The sequence below is a fragment of the Saccopteryx bilineata genome, chromosome 2 (genome assembly GCF_036850765.1).
Source record: "Saccopteryx bilineata isolate mSacBil1 chromosome 2, mSacBil1_pri_phased_curated, whole genome shotgun sequence".
NCBI classification, from domain to species: domain Eukaryota; kingdom Metazoa; phylum Chordata; class Mammalia; order Chiroptera; family Emballonuridae; genus Saccopteryx; species Saccopteryx bilineata.
In genome coordinates, this window is record NC_089491.1 from 98552357 (window position 1) to 98579971 (window position 27615).

Genomic DNA, 27615 nt, shown 5'->3' on the forward strand with positions numbered 1-27615 from the left:
GTAAGGTTGGTCATCTTTTCATATATCTGTTGGCCATTTGTATGTCTTCTTGGGAGAAGTGTCTGTTCTGGCCTTTTGTCCATTTAAAAATGTTAGTCTTGTTGGTGTTCAAGGATGCCTGATTGCTCTGACTAGGACTTTCATTACTATGCTGAATAAGAGTTGTGAGCGTGGACATCCTTGTCTTGTGAGTTCTTTATATATTTTGCATAATAACCACTTGCCAGAGCTGTTGTATGCAAATGCCTTCCCCAATTCGGTTAGTTGCCATTTTGCTCTGTTAGTGGTTTTTTTTGCTGTTCAGCTCTTTAATTTGATATAGTCTCATCCATTTATTTTTGCTCTACTTACCCCTTTCCTGTTGGGGTCATTCATAAAAATACTCTGTAAGGCTAAGGTCCATAAATTTACTACCTATGTTTTCTTCTATGTAATTTATGTAGTTCTTTGATCCATTTTGAGTTAATTTTTGTATATGGGAAAAACTGAAGTCTAGTTCTATTCTTTTGTATATATGTTGCTTTCCAATTTTCCCAGGACCATTTATTTGAAAAGGCTTTCTATTCCTCATTGTATGTATTTGGCTATATTGTAAAAAATTATTAGTCCATGTAGAGAAACACAAGCACCATATGATTTCATTCATATGTGAAATCTAATGAACAAAATGAACTAACAAGCAAAATAAAGAGTTTATTTTGGTACAATAATTTTGTATCATGCAAAACTACTGTATATGTTTATTTCTAATAGTTTTGGATTCTTTATAAATAATTGTATCATCTACATAAAGTGATAATTTTACTCCTTCCTTCCTAATTTGGAAGGTTTTTGTTTCTTTCTCTTGCCTGACTGCTCTGACTAGGACTTTCATTATTATGCTGAATAAGAGTGGTGAGCGTGGACATCCTTGTCTTGTTATTGATCTTAGAGGAAAAGCTTTCAGTTTTTCACTGTTGAGTATGATTCTGGGTGAGGATTTGTCATATGTAGCCTTTATTATGTTGAGGTACTTCTATACTTATTCTATTGAGTGTTTTAATCGTAAGTTGTTGCACCTTAACAAATGCTTTCCTGCATCTATTAGTAAGATCATGGTTTTTACCTTTTATTTTGTTAATGTGTATGTATATTCCACTGATTGATCTGCATATGCTGAACTATTTTTTTGCCCCTGGAATGAACTGCATTTGAACGTGATGTTATTATTTTCAAATTTATCATTGTGTTCTATGTACTAGTATTTTGTTCAGGAGTTTGAGTAAAATCTTCTGCTGCTGTTGGGTGCAGTGTTCCACAAGTGCTGATTATATACTGATTTTCTGTGTAGTTGTTCTATCAATTGCTTAAAGAGGAATATTCAATTCTTAAACAATAATTATGAATTTTCTCCTTCTTTAAAGTCTATCAGTTTTGGTTTCCTGTATTTTGAAGTTGTTGTTAGATGCAGAGACATTTGGAATCATTGTATTTTCCTTGTGGATTGACATTTATATCATTATTAAATGCCACTTGCAATTTTCTTTGTTATGAAGTCTACTTTATGGATATGAAAATAACATTTGCATATACTTTGATTAATGTTCATACAGTATCTCTTTTCCTATCCTTTCATTTTCAACCTACTTATACTTGTTATATTTGAAGAGTCTCAAACACAGCATCTAGCCAGGTAATTTTTTAAAATCACTGTTAATTTAAAACAATATTATTGTAATTATTGATGTTAAGTATGTCTTCCAACTTCTTTTATTTTTCTATATATTCTGTCTTCTTTATCCAAGTTTCCTGTGAGTTATTAGAATGTATTTTAGAATTCCATTTTTTCTCCATTTTTCAGTGAGAGAAGGGAAGGCAGAGACAGACTTCCCACATGCGCATGACTGGGATACACCTGGTAAGCCCACTAGGGAGTGATGCTCTGCCCACCTGGGGTGTTGCTCTGTTGCTTTGCAACCAAGCTCTTCTCAGCACCTGAGGCAGAGGCCATGGAGTTATCCTCAGCACCCAGGGCCAACATGGCTGCAGGAGGGGGTTGGGAGAGAGAGATAGGGAGAGGGGGCTGGAGAAAGAGAAAGAGAGAGAGAAATAAGAGGGGGAAGGGTGGAGAAGCAGATGGGTGCTTCCCCTGTGTGTCCTAACCAGGAATTGAACCTGGGACATCCATAGGCCAGGCCAAAGCTCTACCACTGAGCCAACCAGCCAGGGCCACAATTCCATTTTTGTATAGTCTTTTAGTGGTTGCATCAGGTGGTACATAGTAAATATATAATGGGCAACCAACCAGACAGGATGAATGTGCTATCATGGCAGTGGGGGTTTGAAGCTCCACAGCTTGGCAAAGGTGGAAATCTAGGCTCCCCACTTGGTCTTTGTTAGTATAAGTGGTAGTGCGGTCATAGTTTTCTCCTGTCGTGTTTGGCTGGTGGAGAACAGTTACTGTCTAAAAGTTTTCTGACTTGCAAGGTTGTCCCTCTCCTGGTTCTTTGTCTGGAGAGAGCAGGAGAGAGTAGGATTATGTTGGGGTATTTCTGTCCACACTCATCAGCATTTCCAGATTGTGGCTTCTTGAATTCCAAGTCTGGGATACATGAGGCAAAGAGAAAATTGAGGGAACGCAGTGATGTTTGGTTGGTCCCAAGGTTCCAAAGTCCCTTACTGGTCTGCTGGCTTCCTTCAACCTTTAAGTCTTAGAAATATAAATCCGCCTGACCTGTGGTGGCGCAGTGGGATAAAGCGTCGACCTGGAACACTGAGGTTGCCGGTTCGAAACCCTGGGCTTGCCTGGTCAAGGCACATATGGGAGTTGATGCTTCCTGCTCCTCCCCCTTCTCTCTCTCTCCCCTCTCTCTAAAAATCAATTAAAAAATCAATAAAAAAAAAAAAGAAATATAAATCCTTCTTCTTCTTTTCTTTTGTATTTTCTAATGCAAGTGCCAAACTTAAGCTCTGAATGCTTAGGATTCCATTTCAAAGACAGCCATCTCCAATAAACACATTGCCAACCACTTTACTGGATAAAGAGCCAGGCTGAGCTCACCATACCGGGGCTCCTTTGTTTTAGAGATCTTGGTTGATTTCAATAACTGACATTTGGGCTACTAGTTACTTTCTCTTCTTATCCTATAAATTCCTGCTCTTCTGTTTTAAGTTCAACAATAATCCAGGTCCGTGCATGTGTACACTTGCACACTTACCATGACCTTGTTGTGTGGCCCCACATGTGCTGTGTAACTTGCAGGTTTTGTAAGTAAGATACCTGTATCCTTCCAGTTTCCTGACGATTATTGCTGAAGGGTATCTTAATCATAGTAAGAACAAAAAGGGCTGGTCTACCAACACCACTGGTTTTAGATAGACTGAAACTGGTACAAAGCAGTTTTCTCATATTGGTTCTTATACGTAATTAATGTACAGGGTGTTGAGCTGTACTTTGTGGTAGAAATAGAGAAAACTATGTCTACTGTATCTTCTCAATAGTGCAAGTCTAAGAGTTTATTTCTGTAGATTCAGTTTGGTAACAACTAAAAAGAAAATATTATCTGATTTGATCAATTCTGTTATAGCTTCAAAGATATTAATAGGCTTGAGTAAAATATAAAATACCACCCATGGAATTCATTTATTCTTACCTTGCTCAATGCCATTTGCACGGATGTTGAGATTGACATATGCACAAGCAGGGCTGGGCTTGGGTGATGATCCTTTGGTGAGTGTAATTTCCAGGTCAGACCCCTTTAACTGTGCACACAGGAACATGTGATTGAGTAACTGCAGCATCTGACCACAGTATCACAAATAACACAACCATTCTTCTATGAATAAGAACTTTATAATTCTGAGAACATATTTAATCCCATCACTAAAATAGTCAAAGGCTACATTTTTCTCCCTCATTTTTTTACCTTGTTTTAAAAAATATATGCAAAATAGAAAATGAAACCATCTTGCAAACTGCCCCACTGAAAAGAATCACTTTCTTCCCTTGCCTGCCTGTCTTATTTGTCCCCAATAAAGTAGGAACAAGATAAGGAGCAAATGATCGAATAAACGAGTGACTGATACAGATTTTCTTCCCCTGATATAAATGACCAACTTCTGGCCATGCCTTGGTATTAGATTTCCACAGTTACATCTAAAAGGTACCTACAGGAAATAAAATTTTAGTTTTATGTATAACCTATTACCTTAGAAATTAACTGTTTTTGAAGACAATTGCAGTTAACTTTAAAGTAACTCCCAGAACCCATGATACTGACTTTTCTAGTTTTAGATATAACCGGCCCATTTAGCCATGTGATCCTGGCAGTAACTACGTACTTACTGGCTGCCTTCCACAGAGAACTGCTATGAGGACAGGTCTACTCACCTTCCTTGCTGTTCTGTACATCATCTCTCTAACTCTACTAAGGGCTCAGTACAACATCAACTGCTACTGAAGGAAAAGAATATCAAGCCTGACCAGGAGGCGGCCTAGTGGATAGAGCACTAGACTGGGATGTGGAGGACCCAGGTTCTGAACCCTGAGGTTGCCGGCTTGAACGTGGCCTCATCCCGCTTGTGCATGGGATCATAGACATGACCCCACGGTCACTGGCTTGAAGCCCAAGATCGCTGGCTTGAGCCCAAGGTTACCGGCTTGAGCAAAGGTCACTTGCTCTGCTGTAGCTCCCTGGTCAAGGCACATATGAGAAAGCAATCACTGAACAACTAAGAAGCTGCAACAAAGAAATGATGCTTCTCATCTCACTCCCTTCCTGTCTATCAGTCCCTATCTGTCCCTCTCTGACTGCCTCTGTCAAAAAATAAATAAAATAAAATAAAGATGTGAGTACATAAACTTGACATAAAAGCTAATACTAAATCTCTTAACAGTTCAACAGAACTCAGAACTCACCTGCATTTTTTCTTGAATAAGGATTGTATCTGATGTAGGAACTGGATATGGTTTCAAGGGAGCCTTTATGGTGGCAAATATGAACTCCATGTGGCTTTCAATAATGGTATTCAAATAATTTCCTTCAGACTTTGCTGTGTAATAAACTGTTATTTCATCAGTTGGAACCAGATTGCACTGAAAGTACATACAGAAAAATATAAAAGGGAAGCACTTCGTTAATCAAAATGTTAGGTGCCGCTGTAGAAGGGCTGACAGTCCCATGCCAAATGATTATGGGAGGGACAGTCTCCTGCCCAACCTTCATCTGACACAAAGGAGAGGGAGAACCCACTCACAAAGTCTGTACTGAGACAAGAACTCACATGCAGCGTGTTTGTCTGTTGGAACTGGCTTCCTCAGACCCTGAAATACAGATATCTAACACCTGGCCTGAGGAGGAGGGTTGGTGGGGGCCTTCCTAGGGGTAAGGAGCTTCCTGGCTCTCTCACCAGGTGGGGGTAGACAATGGACTCTGTCCACCAACCCAGGCTCCCAGTTCCTGAATAAAAAACCAGCCCTCTGTCCAGATCAACAACCTCCTCCCTGAGCTACCACGCTGACTTGACCGCACTTCTACCATCCTCATAGACACCTACTGTCATCTCTGATGACCTTCTACACCAGTCAGGTGGGCTATCAATCCCAAAGACGATTTTGTGGAAAGCCCAGGGAGGTGGAAAAGCGAGTATAAGGGGCACAGGCTGGTTGAAAGACCCTGGTCAGAGAAACAGAAGAGCCACATGCAGCCTGGGAGTGAACAGTATGGAGATGAAGGGACCCACCTTTCCTACAGAGTACAATCTGAATGGACTGTACAGTAGTGCAGGGGTCGGGAACCTTTTTGGCTGAGAGCCATGAACGCCACATATTTTACAATGTAAGTCCGTGAGAGCCATACAACAACCCATGTACATTACGCATTATCCAATAAAAATTTGGTGTTGTCCCGGAGGACAGCTGTGATTGGCTCCAGCCACCCGCAACCATGAACATGAGTGGTAGGAAATGAATGGATTGTAATACATGAGAATGTTTTATATTTTTAACGTTATTATTTTTTTAATTAAAGATTTGTCTGCGAGCCAGGTGCAGCCATCAAAAGAGCCACATCTGGCTCGTGAACCATAGGTTCCCGACCCCTGCATTAGTGACTATCATCAAGCAATTACCATGTTTTATATTCCTTATCTCCCCTGTCCTCCCCAACAACCAACACAAAACAAAACAAAAACACCCTCCAAAACAGTAGCTTGCTCTTAACCTGACAAACCTTTTTGCGAAGTTTCTGGATGCGATTGATGACTTCTCGAGCCACTCCTTCGTCCACCATTGACTGATCAGGGGTGACGTCTAAAAGAACCAAAGCCTGTGGGATAAAACGGAGCATACCAAGACAAAGAAAAAAATGGTTCTTTCAAACTCAGCAAAATGCTCTTTAAAACTAAATTCTATGAAGTTTAATGTGAAGCACTATTTATTCACATAGCTGAGCAAAGGACACAGTTAATCTAGTTTCTTTCTGCCTGACCAGGCAGTGGCGCAGTGGATAGAGCGTCGGACTGGGATGTAGAGGACCCAGGTTTGAGACCCTGAGGTCGCCAGCTTGAGCGCGGGCTCATCTGGTTTGAGCAAAAGCTCACCAGCTTGGACCCAAGGTTGCTGGCTCGAGCAAGGGGTTACTCAGTCTGCTGAAGACCTGCGGTCAAGGCACATATGAGAGAGCAATCAATGAACAACTAAGGTGTCGCAATGCGCAACGAAAAACTAATGATTGATGCTTCTCATCTCTCCATTCCTGTCTGTCTGTCCCTGTCTATCCCTCTCTCTCTCTCTGTCTCTGTTAAAAAAAAAAATCTAGTTTCTTTCTAGTTCAGGTTTTTGTTTGTAACCACCGATTCCTTCATCTTTGGAGAGACCGGCAGCTTTCCCATTATCTCTGCAGGGTGCAGCTCACAGGTGATGCTGAATCCGGCTTTGGTAGTTTCTCAACTCTGCTTTTTTGTTTATCTAATAAGTACAGGCTGCCCCCAGGTTATGAACGAGATAGGTTGTGTAGGTTTGTTCTTAAGGTGAATTTGTATGTAAGTTGGAATAATGAACCTATGAAATGCAACTTAGATAGATGTTTGTCTTAACATAGTATTTATCCTTCTGTGCATATAAATACTTAATCATTTTCAAACCTATGGAACCTATCTCTTTTGTAACCTGGGGACTGCCTGCAGTGTCAAATCTTGTCATAAGAAGATCAACACTCATGAAGCCATAGAGCAGCTTTTCACAATGGAGCCACCATAATCAAGATGATTAAAGGCAGCCATCTGATATTTTCTTGAACCATGACTCCTTTTATCGTTTGGTTTATTAGTGAGTCAAGAAATAATTACTACAACAGATCACAGCACTTTTTTATGAGTTAAATTGTTATCTTCTTGTCAACATCTACTTTTCTATCTCATCTGTTCTGAGGGTTGTGGATGATGATGTACTAATAATTTAAGTGTCACTTTTATCAGAGGGGAATATACTTGTAAATTAGGTAACAAGACCATTTACCTTAGAGAAAACTCAATCAGCAAAGTTAAATCTCATGAAGGCACGGAAGGCATAACTGGGAAAGGATGATGAGTCAGGGCAGGGCCACCATGGCTCACAATGACACTTGCTTAAATGCAAACCAGTCCTCTAGGTCCTCCTTTATATTGGCTGTAGCCAGGAGGACTGCACACCGCAGTGTTTTCAATCCTCCCTGCACCCCATTCCTGCCTTTCTAGCTTCCTCACCTTTGGCTCCTTACCACAGCCTGCCCACTTGGGGTCTACATCCAGTGCGAGACCCTGTGCAAAGGCTTGAGGAGGTTAGCCTCTTCATGCACGGTACTCCCCACTGCCCCTGGTATTAGCACGTTAGGCACAGAGGGACTCCAGCAAGCCTCCTACCCCCACATTGGAGAGCTTACAACCACTCTGCCCCAAGAAGTCTGATCAGGAGTAAAGAGAGATGTGCTCCATCACAATAAAAAAATGTTGACCCAGAAACCAAAACTGCCTATGTACCTCTTCAAAGAGCACTTCCTAACCATCCCCACCTCTACCCCACACTTTGGATAGGAGTTCTCTATGTATTTCTATCAGATTATTTATTAGGCAGAATAATAACTGGCTCACTTTCCTGTCTTCTATGACTTATTTCTGAAGGGTAGGATCACATCTTATTCATTTTAGTATGACCCAACTCTTAGGACAATTACTCACATGCAGAAATCATAAGAGGTCTATTATGTACTGGTTAAAGAAACACGTATGTAAAGAGCATGTAACAGAGCTTAATAAGCCAATCGAAAATAATATCTGCTTTATTTTACCCTGAGACAAGCTGTCAACACTGTCGGGAAAGGCTTAGGTAAATACTTTCTTGTCTATGTTCTTATCTTTTTGTAAATAAATGCTCCAGGGAACAGAAAAATACCTGAGCATCAGAGTGTGCTTCAAATTGCGCCGTCCCACCTGTAGCTTGATCAAAAGTGTATATGAGGCGAATGTCTTCTTCATGCAATTCATGGCCTTCTACAACAATGGTCCCTATTAAAGAAGTAATTCCCAATGTTAATCAGCCCATTCATCTCCTCAAGTTGCCCTGCTCCACTTTTTGATAAAAATTCAAAGCATTATGCTACTGAAGCTTCAAGATAATCATGTCCTCTTGACTAATGTCTACTGTTGTATATGAACTCCCAGGTCCAAAGACACAGGCCAGGAGGCCATGAATCCCCACCATAAATACCGACTTCACAATGTACTGAAGAATGCAGTCCCACCGCTCACTGATGGTGGGACCCTGATATTCTATTACATGATGAGTAGGGTGCAGTGAGGTAGGTTAAAAGAGATGAACACTCTGAGTGTCACACCTGTCCACTGCAGGTAGAATATTTAAAACAGCCAAGGATTGCAACGCCCATCTTCAGGAAGCCATTGTGATTACCCATGATGATGTTCTTGGTCTCTGATCATTGGGCAGCCATTCTTTTTTTTTTTGTATTTTTCTGAAGTTGGAAACGGGGAGGCAGTCAGACTCGCGCATGCGCCCGACCGGGATCCACACAGCATGCCCACCAGGGGGCGATGCTCTGCCCATCTGGGGCGTTGCTCTGCCGCAATCAGAGCCATTCTAGCGCCTGAGGCAGAGGCCACAGAGCCATGCTCAGCGCCCGGGCAAACTTTGCTCCTATGGAGCCTTGGCTGCGGGAGGGGAAGAGAGAGACAGAGAGGAAGGAGAGGGGGAGGGGTGGGGAAGCAGATGGGCGCTTCTCCTGTGTGCCCTGGCCGGGAATCGAACCCGGGACTCCCGCACACCAGGCCGATGCTCTAACACTGAGCTAACCAACCAGGGCCTGGACAGCCATTCTTACTTCATGTTGCTGTGTCATGAAAACTGATTTCCACCAGTGCAGAACAGTCTACTCAGAAACTTTTAGTGTCAAATATGGCTTATTTCAGGAATTTCTGAAATTTTGGCTATTTGGTGAAACAACTTAGATTCATGACTGGAAGGTTAATCAAAGATTTTATTAATATAGTAAGTTAAATTATGGCTCAACTACTAGTTGGTACAATCTCATGTAAGATGTCCAGATAAATTTTAACTAACAATTTGAGGAATCTTAGGGACATTCCCCTACTCCCATAATCACTCATCTGGATTTGAGTCTTCACATCTCTCTTCATGCCGCCTCTGTGCTTATGATTTTCAACTTCACAGGAAGCCCTAACAATCAAACACCCTGTTCCTAGGACAGCTGTAGAATGTCAAGCAGCCATAAGACCAAGCAGACCCTAATCACGGCAGAGCTGAGAACTTCTGGGCATACAGAATGAAGAGGACAGAGCTGAGGCCCCTTTCCCGTCCTCCTCATAATGTTTTATTCACTTCCTTCAGAGTACTTACTGGAACTATGATTACTTCCATAAATCTTCCATTTCTGCCAGTAGAATGTGGGTGCACACAAAGTCTGTCTTACTAAGCTTTCTGTTCCCAGTGCCAGGCAAAGAGAAGGTCTTTAAAAAATATTTGCTGAGTGAACAAATCAAGCCTTGCCCCATTAAGGGGTCAATATATGGATTCCAGATATTTTAGAGAATCTAAGTTTTCTTTTTTAAAAAAATTTTTTATTGATTGATTTTTGAAGAGAGGGGACAGAGAGAGAGAGAGAGAGAGAGAAAGAGAGAGAGAGGAAGACAGGGAAAGTGAGAAAAAGGAGAAGCAGGAAGTATCTACTCGTAGTAGTTGCTTCCTGTATGTGCCTTGACTGGGCAAGCAAAGGGATTCGAACCAGCAACAGGTCAGGCTGAGATTAAGTTCTGATCTAGTTCTCTTCCACAAAAAGTTCCAAACCTCAGTGAAAAATCTTAAAATTCTTTACTTTTGCCCTAGCCAGATAGCTCGGTACATTATAACATTGCCTCGAAGCGTAGAAGTTGCTGGTTTTATCCCTGGTCAGGGCACATACAGGAACACAGGCACATACAGTCTTGATGTTCCTATCTTTCTGAAATCAATAAATAAAATATTAAAACAAGTCTTTTCCCCTGAATATTTTCTAGTCTTCATTCTGATGCCTTCAAAAGTCATAATCTTTTTTCTCCCCATAGCAACAAGTGTTAACAGTGATATTCTATAACACTGGCTGGTAATAAAGCCCCAAAGGTTCTGCTCTCCCACAAGGGTAGATCTTCTGGGCTGACATTAGCACGTGTAGAGTTCAATGATAACCTAAGGGCCACCCATATGATTTAGTACTTTTTTTTTTTTTTTTTACAGAGACAGAGAGAGAGTCAGAAAGAGGGATAGACAGGGACAGACAGACAGGAATGGAGAGATTAGACACATCAATCATTAGTTTTTCATTGCGTATTGCAACACCTTAATTGTTCATTGATTGCTTTCTCATACGTGCCTTGACCACAGGCCTTCAGCAGACTGAGTAACCGCTTGCTCGAGCCAGTGACCTTGGGCTAAAGCTGGTGAGCTTTTGCTCAAACCAGATGAGCCCTCGCTCAAGCTGGTGACCTCAGGGTCTCGAACCTGGGTCTTCTGCATCCCAGTCCGATGCTCTATCCACTGTGCCACTGCCCAGTCAGGCTGATTTAGTAATTTCTATCAAAAAATTTAGCTCAAGGAAATCAATTTCAAAAAATATTTACATAAAAATACTCACTGAAATATTAGTTATAATATTAAAAGCAATGAAAATAACATAAAACACCAAAAATAAAAGACTAGTTAAAAACATTATCATGTAACCATATGAAGGCAAATTATGTAGTTATTGAAACAGCATTTTAATATTAACATACGAAAATGTTTATAATATAAATTAAAAATAATAAAAACAAAGGTAAAAATGAACAAAAAATAATTTAAAATTACAAAGTCATGTTTTATAAAATGTGATTAGGACTATATATGCAGCTAAAAGGAAATGGATCAGAATTTTAACAGTAGCCCAGAGCCTACCTAACAGCAAAAGGGAGGAACTCAGTCTACATCAAATGACTGGGCAAGGGGCTAGGGGTCATTTTTATTGCCTGAAGTTTTTCTAAATTATCAGAATTATTCCAAATAATCATTTGACAGAAAGGTTTTCATTTCATTTAAGAAAAGGTGATGGCGGGAGAGGGTAAACAGAAGCACCGCAGGCTGACACACACCTCTCTTCTGGAACTGCTCCAGCTCCTCGCTGCTCAGCTGTTTGATGGCTGTCATCACCGCCTTGAAGGCTCCCTTCAGACGCTTTCCAAGGATCATGTGATCTGGTTCTGCCCGCAGGCCAATACCATACTTGTTCTTATCTGTAGACAACGTAACTTGACGAACATTCAATTCCTACAGTTGGTGGACAAGATGAGACAAAAATGAGAGAAGTGAAATCTTATGTCCACAAAAAAATTGCGCACAAATGTTGATAGCAACATCATTCACAATAAACAAAAAGTGGACAAACCAAATGTCCATCAACTGTGAATGAATAAAAAATGTGGTCTACCCACAAAATAGACTTATTATTTAGCAATATAAAGAAAGAAAGCACCAATTCATGCTATAAAATAAAGTAGATGTCAGATACAAAATGCCGTGTATTACATGGTTCTATTTATATTAAATGTCCAGAGTAGGCACATCTAGAGACAAGAAACAGATTTGTGGTTCACAAGGATAGTGGGATCTTGAAAGGAAACGATGCACAAATGTTAATGACTATAGGGTTTCTTTACGTGGTAATAAAAATGTCATAAAACTGTGATGATTGGTTGTACAACTCTATAAAGTAAAAACCACTGAAATGCATGGTATGGAAAAACCTTTCCTGTCCAGACCTGCTGAGTATAACTGAACTAAAAATGACATGAGAATCAGAAATCAGAATTTTCTCTCTTATGGGGAACCTTTGCTCAAGCAATGTCAGAGGACAACAAGGTTAACTGACTAGAGGAATCAGTTGAGCATAACATTTCATGTTAGTTAAAAATTACTAACCATCGTGTTAGTTACAAATTACATACTTCCTGTGTCTGACAGCACACAGGATGTATGACTGAAGCCAACTGTAAGGATGTGTCTGGTTTTGCCATTTTATACTTAACTGTGTTATGTGATCTCATTATAGTGATTAAGATACTCTATTTTTATCCATACCTATAAGAATTAATTTATAAAATTTGTAACTAGGTTCCAAAATTTATCTGAAATTTTCAATCAATTCAAAATCAATATATAAATTCATATTTTCTACAATTATAAAGTTAATATAACCAGTAAATACAGAATATGAAATTTAAAATATATTTATTTTTAAAACATCACTAAATAAAGCTTTTTGGGAGGGGGTAACTGACACTAGTTTACACTCTGGACCTCAAATCTTCACTTCTAGGAATCTCTATCCAGTGTCCACACTGACGTAGGTACAAAAACACAAACAAAACTTTTGCTTGTAATGAGAAATGTAAACTTCCAATGAGAGAAAATAAATCATGAAACAGCCAAAAAGTGATCGTTATACAGCTGTAAAAAAGGATAAAGTAGATTTTTACGTTTTAACATGAGATGCCCTTTAAGAAATTCTAAGTGAAAAAAGCAAGTTTAAGACTACATACACAATCCTCTCTGCACTAACAAAACCAATGGTGTGTGCATCTGCATAAAATGCGAGGAACAACCTCGCAGGAGATGTCCTAGTGAACATCCCTAGAAGGGGGCAAGATTCCCGGGAACAAATGGGATGGGAGGGCTCTCACCTCACCTCATTCTCAATGCTAGTGCTTGAACTGTTTACTACCAACGTGTTCACTAGCTATTTATATCATTTGAAGAAACAAAGTCTTCCCGTTAATTATCAGAAAGTACTTTGAGAAGAGTAGTGGATGGAGGTATAAATGATCCAATAAATATAAGAAAATTCATGGATCTTAAAATCATTTATAAAGAATTGTAATAACATTGTAAAAATTTATGATGATTCTAAGCAGAATAAAATTTCATGGATAGTGAAATTTATGTACATACGTAAAGATATACAAAATAAAAAGGATAAATTACACTCAAAGAGTAGGTCATTGAAGAGTCCTAATCAAAATAATCTTGTCAAGGAACGAAATCTATTTGTACCCAAAGAGATATATCATCCGCCTTACCTCAATGATATACTTCTCCAAAGACTTGATATCATTAAGAGCTTCCGGATCTTGATGGATAACCACAATTTCCTTCAAAGGATACTAGGAGGAAAAGGGAAGAAAAAGCCTACTAAGCAGCCAGTCCTCAAAACTGCAGATAAAATGAATGTTAAATGTTTTATCTGAATGTCAAGTTACAAGACTAATTCAGCTAAACTGAGTCATTCACACCCTTTTTATAGGAAAGAACAAAAATTTATGCCATGCTGGAAGCTCGCTATACTAGAAAAATACTCAAAGATGTAATGATGTAGGTCTGTGCAATGTAAAATAAAAACTCCTCAAACCTTTATTGGAATAGTTTTGCGGTCTCGGATCACTCGCCCAAGTTCAATCACAGACTGCATTCTAGATACTGCGCTCTCGATTTTCTTGTCAATCAATTCTTCTCTGATTGGAAGATGTAGGAATATAAAAAATATTAAATTAAAAAAAAAGGAATCCCCAACAATAGGTATGCCTACGTAATGAAGAGGGTCAGGCTGATGATAGGATGGTGTAGAGGTGTCCATTGAGACCGCTGGGGAAGCACGCATGTGCTGGCCCTGGGACTACATGGCAAGAAGCAGGAGCACACCTGGATCTCCAGCTCAGTACCCAGCAGCTCCCCAAGGTCACCCCAGTGGCTGTGCTCACATCCCCTGCTGCAGCGCTATAGGTTGTTCCACGCTGAGCATCCCCACTGCTACCCACTCTGCAAACTGAAGAGCAGCTCAGGTGAGAGACAGGACACAGAGGGGCTGGGCCCCCACACGAGTGCATCTCTGCCAACTTCCCTTCCCATGGGCCAGGTAAGGCTTATTTGTATTTGATTCTTACCGAACATGGGGCAGCATGAGGTAGTGGATGCTGAGTGTGTCCTTGTCCCGGATAGAAACAGGGTCAACGAGCACCTTAAGATTCTGGTACATCAATTCGGTAAGAAAAGGAGTATAGGGAGCCTGTATAAGGACAGAGGACATCATGTCATTCATATGCAACCATCATTAACTGAACTGAGAGTAGAAAACAGAAATTAAAAATTTAAGAGAAAGACATATGTATAGAAGAGGACACGAGGTTACTAAACCTGTCCTACAAGGAGAAATGACTTCATTTTGAGGTCATTTGGCGAGAGGAACTTCCTGTGAAGCACAGGAGGTGTACAGCTATGTACCAAAGCATCTTGGGGGAATTCTGTAATAAGAGTCACTGGCCTATCTCAAGAAGAAAAAAGAAATCTCAAGTGAACAACTAATGTCACATCTTAAATTAGAACTAGAAAAAAGAAGAACAAAAGCAGCCCAAGTCAGAAGAAAGAAAATAAAATTTTGGGCAGAATGAAATGAAATGGAGAAATAAAAAACACTCCACAAAAAATAAATGCAACAAAGAGCTGGTTCTATGAAAAGATTCATAAAAACGACAAACTTCTGAGTAGATTCACTAAGGAAAAAAGACTCAACTAAACAAAATCAGAAATGAAAGAGAAGTTACCACAGACACTACAGATAGAAGTTACCACAGACACTACAGATATACAAAGGATCATAGAAAAATACCATGAAAGACTATCAGCCTCCAAATTCAATAACCTAGAAGAAATGAGTAAATCCTAGAAACACAGAACCTTTCTAGACTGAATCATAAAGAACTGGAAAATCTAAACAGACCAATCAACAATGAAGAACTTAAAACAACCACCAAAAACCTACTAAAAAGCAAAAGTTCAGGACCAGGTGAACCAAAAGTTCAGTGAATTCTACCAAACATTCAGAAAAGATCTGATACTTATCCTTTTCAACCCTTTCAAAAACCGAAGAGGAAATACTTCCAAACACATTTTATGAAGTCAACATAATAACTCTTAATACCAAACTCTATCATGGATAACACAAAAAAAGAAAACTAAAGAACAATGTCTCTAATTAATACAGATGCAAAAATCCTCAACAAAATACCAGCAAATTGAATACAACAACACAGGCCAGCAGTCACTATAAAAATGACTCAATGTTCCTAAAGCTCAGAAACCTTCTCTATAAACTGGGGAAACACAACGTCCTTCACAGGATAAGATGAATGAGGACGAATGTGAGGAGCCAGGCACAGGACCTGACACAGAGCGAGTTCTCGGTGCGTGTTTAGAAAATATTCAGAGGCTTGTAATTTACAGTGTGGAAGCAGAAACAGGGCATGAGGAATTAAAAGAAGTAAAAATTTTACTTATATATAATTTAATTAATATTTCAACAAATGCAGGAATTCACATGAGGATGAGGTATGCTATTCAGGGGAACTATGGCAAGAACCATTATCTAAAATGTACTGTCAGTGGTGAAAAGAAAAAACATTCAGTTTTTCAAACTAATGTTTCTTAGTCCTTATTTGACCCGTAGATGCTAATAAGGTTTCTGAAAAGGAGCTAGAGATTTAAGTTGTTTTAAAACTCAATTTCTCTTTCTGACACTGAATCAGCAGGGCATGCGAGCAGTCCACAGGGCTGCAGTGTTGGAACGGGGCCAAGCTCCTTACCATAAGTCTGCACAGAGAGAGCAGAACACTGAACAGGGTTTCCAGGGCCATGACACAATCTTCCACCCCATTTTCACCCTAGTGAGTAAAAAAGAAACACACATTGAACTGTTAAAACCCAATGAGAAATTTATTATAAAGAGGCAATTCATACAGAGCAGTGTACAGACAGAGCAAGGAAAAGTGACCTCCACCACATTTGGTCTGGGGCCAGGGCAGAATGCCAGGATGGACCCCTTGCTGCCTCCCACCTCTGAGGTCAGGATGGCTCAGTAACCGTGCAGTAAAGACCAAGTAGACATTCTGAAGGCTAGGGTGGGATTCACATGCAACAGACAGAAGTAGTTGCTTAAAAAGTACTTCTAGGCAATATTTCTCCTTTTCTGAAAAAGTATACACTATGTACTTAAAAATAATTATGTTAATTCATTATAGAAAAAACAAAAATAAAAAAGCTCAACCATACTTAAGTTACAAAGAAACAATAACTGAAACATTTTAATGCATATCCTTATAGAGTTTTATATATACATGTATATATTTCAACAAAAATGAATTACTGTCTGTTATGGGCTTTTATCATGAATGCATTTGAAGGCAAAACTGATGGGAAGAGATGCCTCTAACTAGCTTTTGCTTTAAGCATCCCTCACTTCCTGTCATGTACAATCATTGTTTATGCATGGCTTAAGTCTTGAGACAGGAATCGTGCTTCATTCATTTTAAATCTCCAACCGGCTCAAGGAAGAATTTTGTCAATAAAGTGATTCTCCAGAGGTAGAAGTCCCTCTGGAGATCACAGTTGTACAGGACAACCCCTAAAAATATTTGCATAACTTTATTTTGGGTTTTAAGAGTTCTGCTCGGTTTAATCTTAAATGACCCTGAGACTCCCTTCAATATAACATGTCTCATAATTGTGTTTTGAAAATATGCACATGACTTTTAAAAATTATAGGTCGCCATCCATCAAATGGTGATTAATACAGTTAATATGCAATGTAAAAAGAAAAAGATTGCTTCAAAAGCTGAGAGAATTTGGTTGTACTCATTTTCATACTTCCTACATTTTTTGCTCTTCTGAAGAGCAGCCTGGACTCACCTTTAGTCTTCTGCGGTTCATTCTGACATACCAATTGGTCAGGATATCAACAAACTTGACCAGGCGAGGCACCACAGTATAGAGCCTATAAGCTAAAAGTAAGACCAATCAGTCAGGCAACAAGAATATACTAGGCATCTGAAGTGTCTGGGGATGTAAGGGGTGGATACTAGAAAAGAACAAGTAGTCCTGTCACCCAAGGGTCACCGCACTCAGTAAGGAGACAGAAAGAACCAACATGAAGCAATCACAGCAGCTCATTCACTGAGGATATACTACACGACCTAGGGGGGCACACAAACCACCCTGTGAGCCACTGTAGGTGAGAAACATGGAAACCCCTTTTGTCTGGCCGAGGCAACGCTGCCCATCACACGGCTCCAAGAGGCGTATTTACACACAGCTGTGCAATGGTGCAGCGCCACAAAAGCCCGACTGCCTTCCACTGCTCTGCTCTGAACCTCAACTAAGACTGACACACAGACAGCTCTAATGAGATGGCAAGAGGCACAGCACAGGTTAGTGTTTCTCCAACAGATCAACACTGTCCCTCAGGAGAGACTGGAATGTCTAGAGACATACTGGTTGTAAACTGAGGGGTGGGTGCTCCAGACATCTGGTAGGGGACCCTGGTGATACCTGTTGCTCAACATTGCACACCACACCACACAGCCCAACCCAGCCCCATGATTGAGAAACACCCAGCCCCAACTCTTCTTCATGCTGCCATTGAGAAACTTGGCAAAAGCTATGAATAAAACAGAACAGATGTTCACAGGTCTAAATGCAGGAATACCTCATTTTATTTTACTTTATCTTATGCTTCACGTGTGTGTGTGTGTGTGTGTGTGTAAGGTTTTTGGCAACCCTACAAGTCTATCAGCATTTTTTCAACATCATTTACTTACTTTGTGTCTATCACACTTTGCTAATTCTTGTAATATTTCAATCATTTTCATCATTATAGCTGTTATGATGCTCTCTGGTCAGTGATCTTTGATGTTACTGTTAACTGTTTTGGGGCATCATGAATTGTCCCCACAAAAGGTTGTAAACTTACTTGGTAAATGTGTGTTCCACTGCTCTACTGACTGGCCCCGAGATACAACAACACTGAAATGAGGTGGAATAATAAACCTACAATGGCCTCTATTTTTTCAAGCAAGAAAAGCTGACAACAACTCCTGCTGAAGATGATATGAGGACCGTGGAAATGACAACAAGGACTAGAACGCTGCATAAACTTAGCTGACAAAGCAGTAGCAGGGTCTGAGATCGACTCCAATTTTAAAAGAAGTCTCACTCTGGATAAAATGCTGTCACACAGCATCATACACTGCAAAGACCCGACTGTGAAAGGAAGAGTCAGCTGATGCAGCACTCTCCATTGTTGTCTAATTTAAGAAGGTGCCACAGCTACCCTAACCTTCAGCCACCACCACCCCATCAGTCAGCAGCCACTGAGATGCAGGAAAGGACCTCCACCAGCACAAAGATTACTGAAGGAAGGCTCACATGATGGCCAAGATTTTTTAGCAATAAAGTATTTCTTAATTAAGGTATGTACATTTTTTTGTTTTTGGTTTTTTTTTCTTGTATTTTTCCAAAGTTAGAAGCGGGGAGGCAGTCAGACAGACTCCCGCATGCACCTGGCTGGGATCTACCCAGCAAGCCCACCAGAGGGCGATGCTCTGTCCATCTGGGATGTTGTTCTGTTGAGGTGGGAGCCATTCTAGCACCCGAGGCAGAGGCTATGGAGCCGTCCTCAGTACCTAGGCCAACTTTGCTCCAACGGAGCCTTGGCTGCAGGAGGGGAAGAGAGAGACAGAGAGGAAGGAGAGGGGGAGGGGTGGAGAGGCAGATGGGTGCTTCTGTGTTCCCTGGCTGGGAATTGAAGCTGGGACTTCCACATGCCAGGCTGACACTCTACTGCTGAGTCAACTGGCCAGGGCCTAATTAAGGTATGTACACTGTTTTAAACATAATGCTACGTCACACTTAATGGTGCAAATATAATTTTAATAACCACTGGAAAACCAAAGAATTAGTGTGACTTGCTTTATTGCAACACTCTTCATTAGATATTTGCTTTATTGGGGGTTCTGGAACTGAACCCACAGTATCTCCAAGGTATGCCAGCAGACATGGAAAGAAAGTTAAAGCAGGTGGGGGGAGGTGAGAAGACCTTTGAGGAGTTAGAAAGGCCCCTCTGAGGAACTCAGAGGGAAGCAGGGAAGTAAGGGCACCTAGGTCATCTTATTTGAGGCACAGGCTTATTTTAAGGATTTCCCCATTCATTTCCCCTTTGATACTCTGTTGCACGAACAAAATCATTTGCATGAATAAAAAGAGTAATGACTAAGGCTCCTGGTCTAACCTAACATGGTGAGAGGCTGCCAGGGGCAGAGCTAGCTGCTTTCTGCTGTGGTTCACAAAGACCAGAACGAGGTGCTGGCAGGCAAAGCCCCACACCAGCCTCAGCTCCAGGCCAGCCTCAGAGGGCTGCGCATTCCCACACAGGTGATGCCTGCAATCAGAGGCCTATTCTGTAAAGAAAGTTATACTTTTTATCTTCTTGGAAGCCAGTTTTCAACTCTTAGAGAGGAGTGGAGCCCACATATAATGAGCCCAGTAATTAGAAGCAGTGGAAGCTACTGCTGAGATCATGTATAAGAGCTGCACACTTGGTCTGGCTGGTGGTAAACATCATCCCGGAGCGTGGAGGTCTCCAGTTCAATCCTGGGGTTGCCAGCTCGAGCTCCAGTCAGGGCACTTACGTCAAGCAATCAATGGGCACACAACTAAGTGGAGCAATGAGTTAATGCTTCTCTCTCCCTTCCCCTCCAACTTCCTACTCCTTAAAAATAAAATAAAATAAAATAAAGTGAGACAGAGAGAGAGAGAGAGAGAGAGAGAGAGAATCAGCTGCAGACTCCTCCAGGATGGCATTTTAGGCTGTTGATGAGGGAGCTGGTGGCCCAAGCTGATAGGTCCACAGAGCAGGAACTGCAGCAAGCAGTCTACATCCTGAGCCCATCTAATCCACACCTGGCCCCTCACACCTGGCCCATACCACTCCGCTGATGTGCATGACTGCTGCCTAACGTCTAATGAGCTGGCAGACAGGGCCCTGGCCAGGGCACACATGCTCGGGATGGCAGGGGCCCCAAGCAACAACCCCAGCACTGCTTCCCACCCACTCATATCACTCAGGAGAGACCAGTGGATGTGGTTATGAAAGAGGGTCCCTCGGAGCCTGGTGAACTCACAGCTCAGGAGTCTGCCTCCCACACACTTCCATTTTCATGCCCGTCAATTTGTCCAACAGCTTGACAGTCTGATAATCCTCATTATGTATGTTTAGGGGGGTGGACACAGCTCCTCAGGATGACTGACAAACATGAGGAAATTCCAGACTTGTCCTGCTGTGCCAAATGTAGAGGCACTTGCTCTAGTAAGAGGCATGGCCACCTGAGGAGTGGAAGACCCCTGCTTCACGAAAGGGTGGCCTGCCCCTCGAATCACCTTGCCAGAGTGTGCACAGGGAAGCCCACCTACTTTAACTAGTCAATACTATCAGAAATTTTCATGCTGATTTACAGTTGTTCTGTCTCCAACCTCAAAAACCATCATAACCTATTTTCCCAGCCTCTGTATAAAACCATATTCTTTGTTGTTACATAACAGAAATGTCTATTTCATTATTGCTTTTCTGTATTTCCTAACTTTTTCTAGATTGAACAAGGACTACTTATTTAACAAAGTATATCTGAAAAATTAACAAGTACTACTTACTGAGTACCTATTATCTGCCAGCTACTTTATGTACATGATCTCTATTTGAGTCTTACAATAACTCTATAACTAGGTACTCTCCACAGAAAGAAAAACGTTCATAGACTAGGCAGGGTGTCCCCAGGAACAGATGGCAGAGCCATGTAGCACTGAAGCCTGCGATGCCACGGGCCCCTGTGGTGCTTGCGGAGGGAGGAGGCCACTGGACACCTGAGAAAATTCCCTAGGCCTTGGACCAGCAACTTTTTCCAACTAATAAGACTTCACAAAATTATATTTGAGTGTTAAACAATTATCTATTGTTCTGTAAATTTTAAAATATCTGTAACATTTTCTCTGTATTTACAAAAAAGAAGAAAATTAAACATCTAAAAGACAATCATAAAAAGAAGGGTCCTTAGTCCTGGGAGGATGGCCAAAGGACACACACCTGCCATTTCAGTCTCGAAGAACGCGATGAGCGACTGCATGAAGGACAGGACCCAGCGGTCTGTGATGTTGGCACTTTCTTTAACTGTGTTCTCATTGTAGAGGAATTCCACTTCTTCCTCCTAGGTATCAGCAATTATCGAAACTCTTTAAAGCACTTACATGACAGTAACAGCCAACCCACTACCCACTAGCAATCTAAATTTCTCATTCTCAGTAATACTTTCAGGATAAGCTTTAAATTTGGGACATGAGATCCTCATTTAATGAATGACATTAGCAGACCTACACAGATCAGTGGAGCAGGAAGCAGCTGTCTGGACTGCTGAAGTGTGATGTTCAAGCTCACTTTCCTACCAGTTTCTCAGGAAGGAATAACATCATACATTTAGTTAACAGCAATTCACTAAGCAATTCTACTTATACGGTGCCAGAGATAAAAACAGAGTGTAGTACCTGGGCCCTGATCCCAAAGGGCGCCCTGAATGCGCATGCAGGACCATGCAGACAGGGTCTGCTGGCCTAAGAGCAGTCAGTGGGGCAGGGCAGGCAGCTTCTCAGAGAACGCTTGTGGGCAGCAGGCAGCTGCTCGGATGGACCTTTCTCACGCACATCTCAATCATTACTATACACCCTAACAACCCAATGAGAGCTTCTCACTGAGAATCTCAGCCAAAGGCACCCATCAAGGGCCTTCCCGAATCACTGTCTGCAGCAGCCCTTGCAGGCATCCACTCCTACACAACAGCTGGCTCTTCACTGGTTCTGCCAGGCCCTACCCCCACTGGCTCCGTGAGGAAAGGGGAACTGGCCGACTAAGGGAAAATCCAATGCAACTCTTCTACAGGCGAGGCTCCTGTGTCTGCATAAATGAGCCTGCCCAGATGCCCTAGCTTTGGCCCACGCTCCTGTCCCAGCAAAGGCCCCGGTACCTTCATCATGGCCTCCCAAGTATCTCCAAGCCTCCACCCACAGCGCCTGCGCCAAACCAGCGCAACACAGCTGAGGAGGCAGAGCTCAAGCCCCAGCACCCTGGCCCACACCTTTTGCAGCCTGAAGACATTCTGGATGAAGAAGCGATAGGCATTGTACCAAGGGAGCAGCACGTCCTTCAGGACATCGCGCACGCCTTCCTCCTTAAAGCGGAGGTTCTCTGCTCTCACCACAGGGGAGTTAATCAGATATAATCTGGAAGAGGAAAATTACACACAAGGGAACGGAGACAGTCACCCATTATTATGTGACATTTTGATAGGGGTAATGCCAAAATTAGCATTTCTTCCACAAAAAGGGATAATTATGAATACTCTTCTCGTAGTCTATTTAAAACTGACAAACTCTTACTTTTACAAGTAAGAGACCTAGCAAACTATAAAGGGAGATGCATTCGCACACCAAACTGTGGCCCTGGACCAATCCAGAGGCAAGCCCTGTGCTGACCGCAGTGCAGGCCACCGGTGTGGGTGCGGCAGGACCAGGGGAGCAGCCAGGCCTCCTCCAGGACGCACGCTGGCACTGAGACTCCTAAGGAGCAGCCGTGTGCTCTGCCAGGACAGAAAGGCTGGTGGCCTTTCACGTGAACACTCAACATTCATGACGGTGACTATTTCAGCAGAAGCTCACGTTCTCCAAAAACTTTTCAATATTAATTTTATTTATTTGTTCTGGCATAAATATACTTTATATGGATCTTTTAAGGAGTAAGTGTAAAATGGAAATAAATGATGTAACACCAACATGGAGACCTTAGGCACAGGTCCTCACCCTCCAAAAGATCTCGATTTCGAAATGGCATATTATTTAAAACACCGCCTTGGAGTTTCAAGTCAACTTCATACAAATGTCAACTACTCCCCCTATAACAGGGATACATCTTTTAAAAAGCTAAGTATATAGCCCTGGCCGGTTGGCTCAGCGGTAGAGCGTCGGCCTAGCGTGCGGAGGACCCGGGTTCGATTCCCGGCCAGGGCACACAGGAGAAGCTCCCATTTGCTTCTCCACCCCTCCGCCGCGCTTTCCTCTCTGTCTCTCTCTTCCCCTCCCGCAGCCAAGGCTCCATTGGAGCAAAGATGGCCCGGGCGCTGGGGATGGCTCTGTGGCCTCTGCCTCAGGCGCTGGAGTGGCTCTGGTCGCAACATGGCGACACCCAGGATGGGCAGAGCATCGCCCCCTGGTGGGCAGAGCGTCGCCCCTGGTGGGCGTGCTGGGTGGATCCCGGTCGGGCGCATGCGGGAGTCTGTCTGACTGTCTCTCCCCGTTTCCAGCTTCAGAAAAATGGAAAAAAAAAAATTAAAAAAAAAGCTAAGTATAAACCAAATCTAAGGAACACAATTAACAGAATGAGAGATACATACATACTGACAAATATATACAAGGCAGAGTGCCAGTTCATACCTGAGGGCATCAGCACCGTATTTGTGGATAATTGAAAGTGGATCTGGATAATTCTTTTTTCGTTTGCTCATTTTTTGGCCATCACTTTAAAAACAAAAGGGAGATGCCAATTAAAAAAGTCAACATCAGGCCTGAAATGTGGTGGCGCAGTGGATAAAGCGTCAACCTGGAATGCTGAGGTTGCCGGTTCAAAACCTTGGGCTTGCCTGGTCAAGGCATATATGGGAGTTGATGCTTCCTGCTCCTCCCTCCCCCCCTCCCTTCTCTCATTCTCTCTCCTCTCTAAAAATTAATAAAAGTAAAAAAAATAAATAAAAAAAAAAAAAGTCAACATCACATTTTGTCTTTCTATATGGTTACAGATATTTTCAATAGGAATAAGTAAATGTACATGGCATACAAGCTAACATTAATGTACAATAAAGTTGTTTAGTTAATACCTGTAAGCTTCTTTTCAAATACTGTGTTGAATCAATGGAGAAGCTTCAGGATAAAGGAAGGTATGAAGACATTATAGTGTAAGTTAAAAATACAGACGAGGCATTTATCCCAGAGAAATGGAAATCTAGAGTTACACAAAACCCATAACCAAATTCACAGCTTTATTCTCTGTCAGCAAACACTGGAAACAACCCAATAGCCTTGAGCAGGCAAACAGCCAGACTCTGGGTCACCCACACTATAGGACAGGGCTCAGCAAAGAAAAGGGAGGAACCACAGAGACACAAGCACCCAGAAAGCTTCAGGAATAATACTGAGGAAAAAAAAAAGCCAATTCCAAAAAGTGATATTTGTGGTATGAACCCTCTTATATAACACCCTTGAAATAACACAATTTCAGAGATGGCGAGTGAATTAGAGGTTTGCCAGGGTCGGGGAGGAGGATGAAAGGGCAGGAGGGTGTGGGTGCGGTTATAAAGGGCAGTAGAGGGTCCTGTGATGTGCACAGACGTGGTAAGCTGTATGCAGCCAAATACACACAGCCAATCAGTGCACACAAACTGGGGGAATCTGAGTAAGACAGGTGGATTGTATCCACATCCTGGTTGTGCTCAGGAATCATAGTTTTTAAAAATATGACCACTGGGGGAAACTGGGAGAACTCACAAGGGGTCTCTGTTATTTTTCACACTGCACACAAATCTATATAATTCGGTAACATTTTCAATTTAACATGAAAAAAGCACAGGCTGTACAGACAGACTGCCTAGGTGTCTGAATCTACCACTTATTCACTGTGTGACCCTGGGCAAGTTAATTTTTTTTTTCTCCTTAAATTCCCCAAATGTCCAAACAGTAACAAAAAGACACATATCACACAGTTCTGGGGATTGAGTGAAGATGTGTAAATGTTTACAAAGGGCCTACTGTCATCCTCCCCACCTCACAGCACACAAAGCTGGGTATCTGTGCAAACATTTTTACTTTCTTATTTTTATTTATGTTTTATTTTTAATAACATGAGGAAGTAAAAACAAAAGAAAAAGATTCCTGTAGGATACCAGAAACCTCTAGAACCCATAATTTCCTATGTTAAAAAAACCCCTACACAGATTAATTAAGAGTTATAAGCTAAACTACTTCATTAAATTCTGAAATGACAAATGATATTCTATCACTAGAAGTATCCTTGGAAAGTCCTTTCCTTCCACCTGCTCCGCTGGGCTCAGCTCTCCATCCAGCCCTTCTCCCTAGGACACGGGGGTGTGGAGACAAAAGGTGGAGAAGTGCACAAGGACTTGGATGAAAAGGAAGAGCAGCAAGAAGTGTAAAAGCAGAGAAGAAAAAGTCACAGGAACAGAGCTGAGGTGTTCCTAAATTCCTCTACTCAAAAGAATGGTTAGGGAAACAGGAACTGGGATGTTCACTGTAAAAAGGAGTGCACCTGCCTTGCAAGGACGAGTCCATTCACAATCACATTCCTGAAAGGCGGCTGTCCAAAGAGAGCTGAGGCCAGCACCAGCAGAGTGTAAAACCTGGAAAAAAGTTTAATCCACAAAGAAACAGTTTAAGCACCTAAAGCAGGGGTTGGGAACCTTTTTGGCTGAGAGAGCCACGAACACCACATATTTTAATATATAATTCCGTGAGAGCCATACAACGACCCGTGTACCTTATGCATTATCCAATAAAAATTTGGTGTTGTCCCAGAGGACAGCTGAGATTGGCTCCAGCCACCCGCAACCATGAACATGAGGAGTAGGAAATGAATGGATTGTAACACATGAGAATGTTTTATATTTTTAACATTATTTTTACTAAAGATTTGTTGCCCTGGTCGGTTGGCTCAGTGGTAGAGCATCAGCCTGGCGTGCAAGGGGTCCCGGGTTTGATTCCCGGCCAGGGCACACAGGAGAAGGGCCCATCTGCTGCTCCACCCCTCCCCCTCTCCTTCCTCTCTGTCTCTCTCTTCCCCTCCCGCAGCGAGGCTCCATTGGAGCAAAGATGGCCCGGGCACTGGGGATGGCTCCTTGGCCTCTGCCCCAGGCGCTAGAGTGGCTCTGGTCGCGACAGAGCGACGCCCCGGATGGGCAGAGCATCGCCCCCTGGTGGGCAGAGCATCGCCCCCTGGTGGGCATGCCAGGTGGATCCCGGTTGGGCGCATGCGGGAGTTGTCTGTCTCTCCCCTTTTCCAGCTTCAGAAAAATACGGAAAAAAAAAATGTCTGCGAGCCAGATGCAGCCATCAAAAGAGCCACATCTGGCTCGTGAGCCATAGATTCCTGACCCCTGAACTAAAGCAAAGGTTATTTCTGGTGAGGTATTAAAATTTTGTCAGGATTGCTAAAAAATTACCACCAGGGCTCACTGCAGACCAATCATATTAGAGCTTGATTACAAAAAAAGTACTTTACTTAAAGCAAAGTCCTATAGCAAGGTACTGACCCCAGGTAAGGACAGTACCATCGCCCTCCTCAGGAAGCCAGTTGGACACCCATAAGGCAGAGCAGGAAGGTGATAGAGGGCTCTAAAGACCTCCTAAAAACATGAGACTGAAAATCAAGAGATAGCCTGATAGTGGATAGAGCGTTGGACTGGGATGCGGAGGACCCAGGTTTGAGAACCCAAGGTCGCCAGCTTAAGCGCGGGCTCATCTGGTTTGAGCAAGGGGTCAACTTGGTCTGCTGTGGCCCTACGGTCAAGGCACATATGAGAAAGCAATCAATGAACAACTAAGGTGCTACAATGAAAAACTAATGACTGATGTTTCTCATCTCTCTCTGTTCCTGTCTGTCTGTCCCTATCTATCCCTGTCTCTGTAAAAAAAAAAAAAAAAAAAAATCAAGAGATCTATGTTGCCTTTAGCACAGTCATATGTGACAATCTGATAACCAAAAAAAAAAGCAAAGCAAAAAGTACTCATTCAAAAATCAAAAGACAGACTACAGATTCAGAGAAAATATTTTTATTCTATGAGATATCACATGTTGTTTATTTGCTAGATAGCTAATTCCCTAAAACAGCTGCATCACATCACATCTCTGTAAGCCGCCCTGGTAAGAGAGGCTCTTGTGTCACCTCCAAATCGATTTTGCACACCAAGACCGTCATTGGACATGAACTGATGAGGTCAGAGGCCAGACCCTGTGCCTAACATGAACACCTGACCAGGTATCCTTTCCTCTAAAGTATGTCAGGAGGCCCTGGATCTAGGAGAGGCAGCCCACACCTGAGGAAAAGGGAGGGAGGGAATGTGCACGCAGGAAC

The 27615-nt window shown here is 42.1% G+C and overlaps 1 protein-coding gene across 1 annotated transcript in view; it reads right to left on the bottom strand.

Annotated features, from left to right (window-relative positions):
• Positions 1–27615, bottom strand: part of IARS1 (isoleucyl-tRNA synthetase 1) — an 89375-nt gene that overhangs the window by 17994 nt on the left and 43766 nt on the right. The window contains exons 17-30 of the mRNA XM_066257451.1: positions 25798–25884; positions 23909–23992; positions 22558–22702; positions 21516–21636; positions 17291–17382; positions 16189–16266; positions 14494–14615; positions 13962–14064; positions 13633–13716; positions 11650–11824; positions 8408–8520; positions 6210–6305; positions 4898–5074; positions 3633–3741 (exon numbers count right to left, since the gene is read on the bottom strand). Coding sequence (XP_066113548.1) covers positions 3633–3741; positions 4898–5074; positions 6210–6305; positions 8408–8520; positions 11650–11824; positions 13633–13716; positions 13962–14064; positions 14494–14615; positions 16189–16266; positions 17291–17382; positions 21516–21636; positions 22558–22702; positions 23909–23992; positions 25798–25884 — 1586 coding nt within the window. The remainder of the gene's footprint in view (positions 1–3632; positions 3742–4897; positions 5075–6209; positions 6306–8407; positions 8521–11649; positions 11825–13632; positions 13717–13961; positions 14065–14493; positions 14616–16188; positions 16267–17290; positions 17383–21515; positions 21637–22557; positions 22703–23908; positions 23993–25797; positions 25885–27615) is intronic.